Here is a 1178-nt window from a genome sequence, read left to right as displayed (position 1 = left end):
CTTCAGACCTCATTTAGCTCAGAATACCAATCTGCCAATCACTGATGACCTTTCAACTTACTAGCCACACGCTAGCAACCACCGACGGCTCCATAGCAACTGTCCCATAGACTTCCATTGTAAAAAAAAAAAAAAAACTACAATTGACTTTACATTGGACACACTCACAACAAAGGCCTATCATAGCAATATACTAATCCATACTAGAAACATGCTAACATATATGTAGTTATCTCTCTATGCCAGCTGTTTTAAACTTCTTAAAAAAGACTTCAATGATTAAACTTTAAAACCAATCGTGGACGAAGTACGAAATTGAAGAGTGGGGCGGGGTTGTTGTGGACGAAAGTGAAGAGGGTTGGGGAGTTGTGGAAGAAAGTAAAAGTGAACAGCAGATGGGGGAGAAGGGCGGTTGGTACAATCAGATTCCGGCGTGTTCTGGCACAAATTAAGCCCTGATTACAGTTACAAATCACTGAGTAACTCACTGCACCCAATACTAATAATAGATCATTCAGTCGTGTTTCCTCTCATTCTACAGCATTTGACAATCAGCACGACTGTCACTAGCAGATATAGACAAGCTGCCAGACCAAAACTGAGCATGTTGAAGACAGAGATCTGAGATTCTGAACCAGACGCTGAAAAAAAGAGACACACAAGCTCTTTATCATGCGCTACATCTGAACAAGGACAAATGAAGGAATAAATGAGCTGACAGTTTCAGAGACTCTCACCTCTGACTGAGATCCAGCTCTTGGGTGACTCTCCTTCTGGGCGTTTGCAGTAGTAGAAACCCTCATGTGACTTTGAGACAGCAGTGATGATCATCTCTGAGGTTTGACTCTGGACGAGTGATCCATCTTTATAGAAATCAGCTCTGAGATTTGCTGGAGTTGTAGATTTATATAAACAGTGTAGAGTCAGAGGATCTCCTTCAGTCACAGGATGAACAGGACTCTCCAGAATCACACCAGCTACACAAACACAGCAAACATCAACACACATATCAATAGATTCACAACTTTGTTTAATGCTTTCTGTTCTCATCAAGTCAATCTGTTTTATCTAATGTTTGTACATTAACAATAAAATGAATAAATACAGAAACTCAGACTCACAGTGTACAGTGATATTAACAGGATTATAATTCTCTCCAGACTCAGACTGACACCAGT

At 40.4% G+C, this 1178-nt stretch overlaps 1 protein-coding gene across 1 annotated transcript in view; it reads right to left on the bottom strand.

The window, feature by feature from the left end:
- Positions 1-510: 510 nt before the first annotated feature.
- The window catches only part of LOC130217346 (Fc receptor-like protein 5), an 18285-nt gene continuing 17617 nt past the window's right edge, over positions 511-1178 (bottom strand). Inside the window, exons 20-22 of the mRNA XM_056449447.1 lie at positions 1122-1178; positions 738-977; positions 511-641 (exon numbers count right to left, since the gene is read on the bottom strand). The exon at positions 1122-1178 is cut by the window's right edge and continues 207 nt beyond it. Coding sequence (XP_056305422.1) covers positions 511-641; positions 738-977; positions 1122-1178 — 428 coding nt within the window. The remainder of the gene's footprint in view (positions 642-737; positions 978-1121) is intronic.

This window comes from Danio aesculapii, chromosome 3 (genome assembly GCF_903798145.1).
Source record: "Danio aesculapii chromosome 3, fDanAes4.1, whole genome shotgun sequence".
In the NCBI taxonomy this organism is placed as follows: Eukaryota; Metazoa; Chordata; class Actinopteri; order Cypriniformes; family Danionidae; genus Danio; species Danio aesculapii.
Note: the sequence above shows the minus strand (reverse complement) of the source record. Positions and strands in the feature narration are given on the sequence as shown.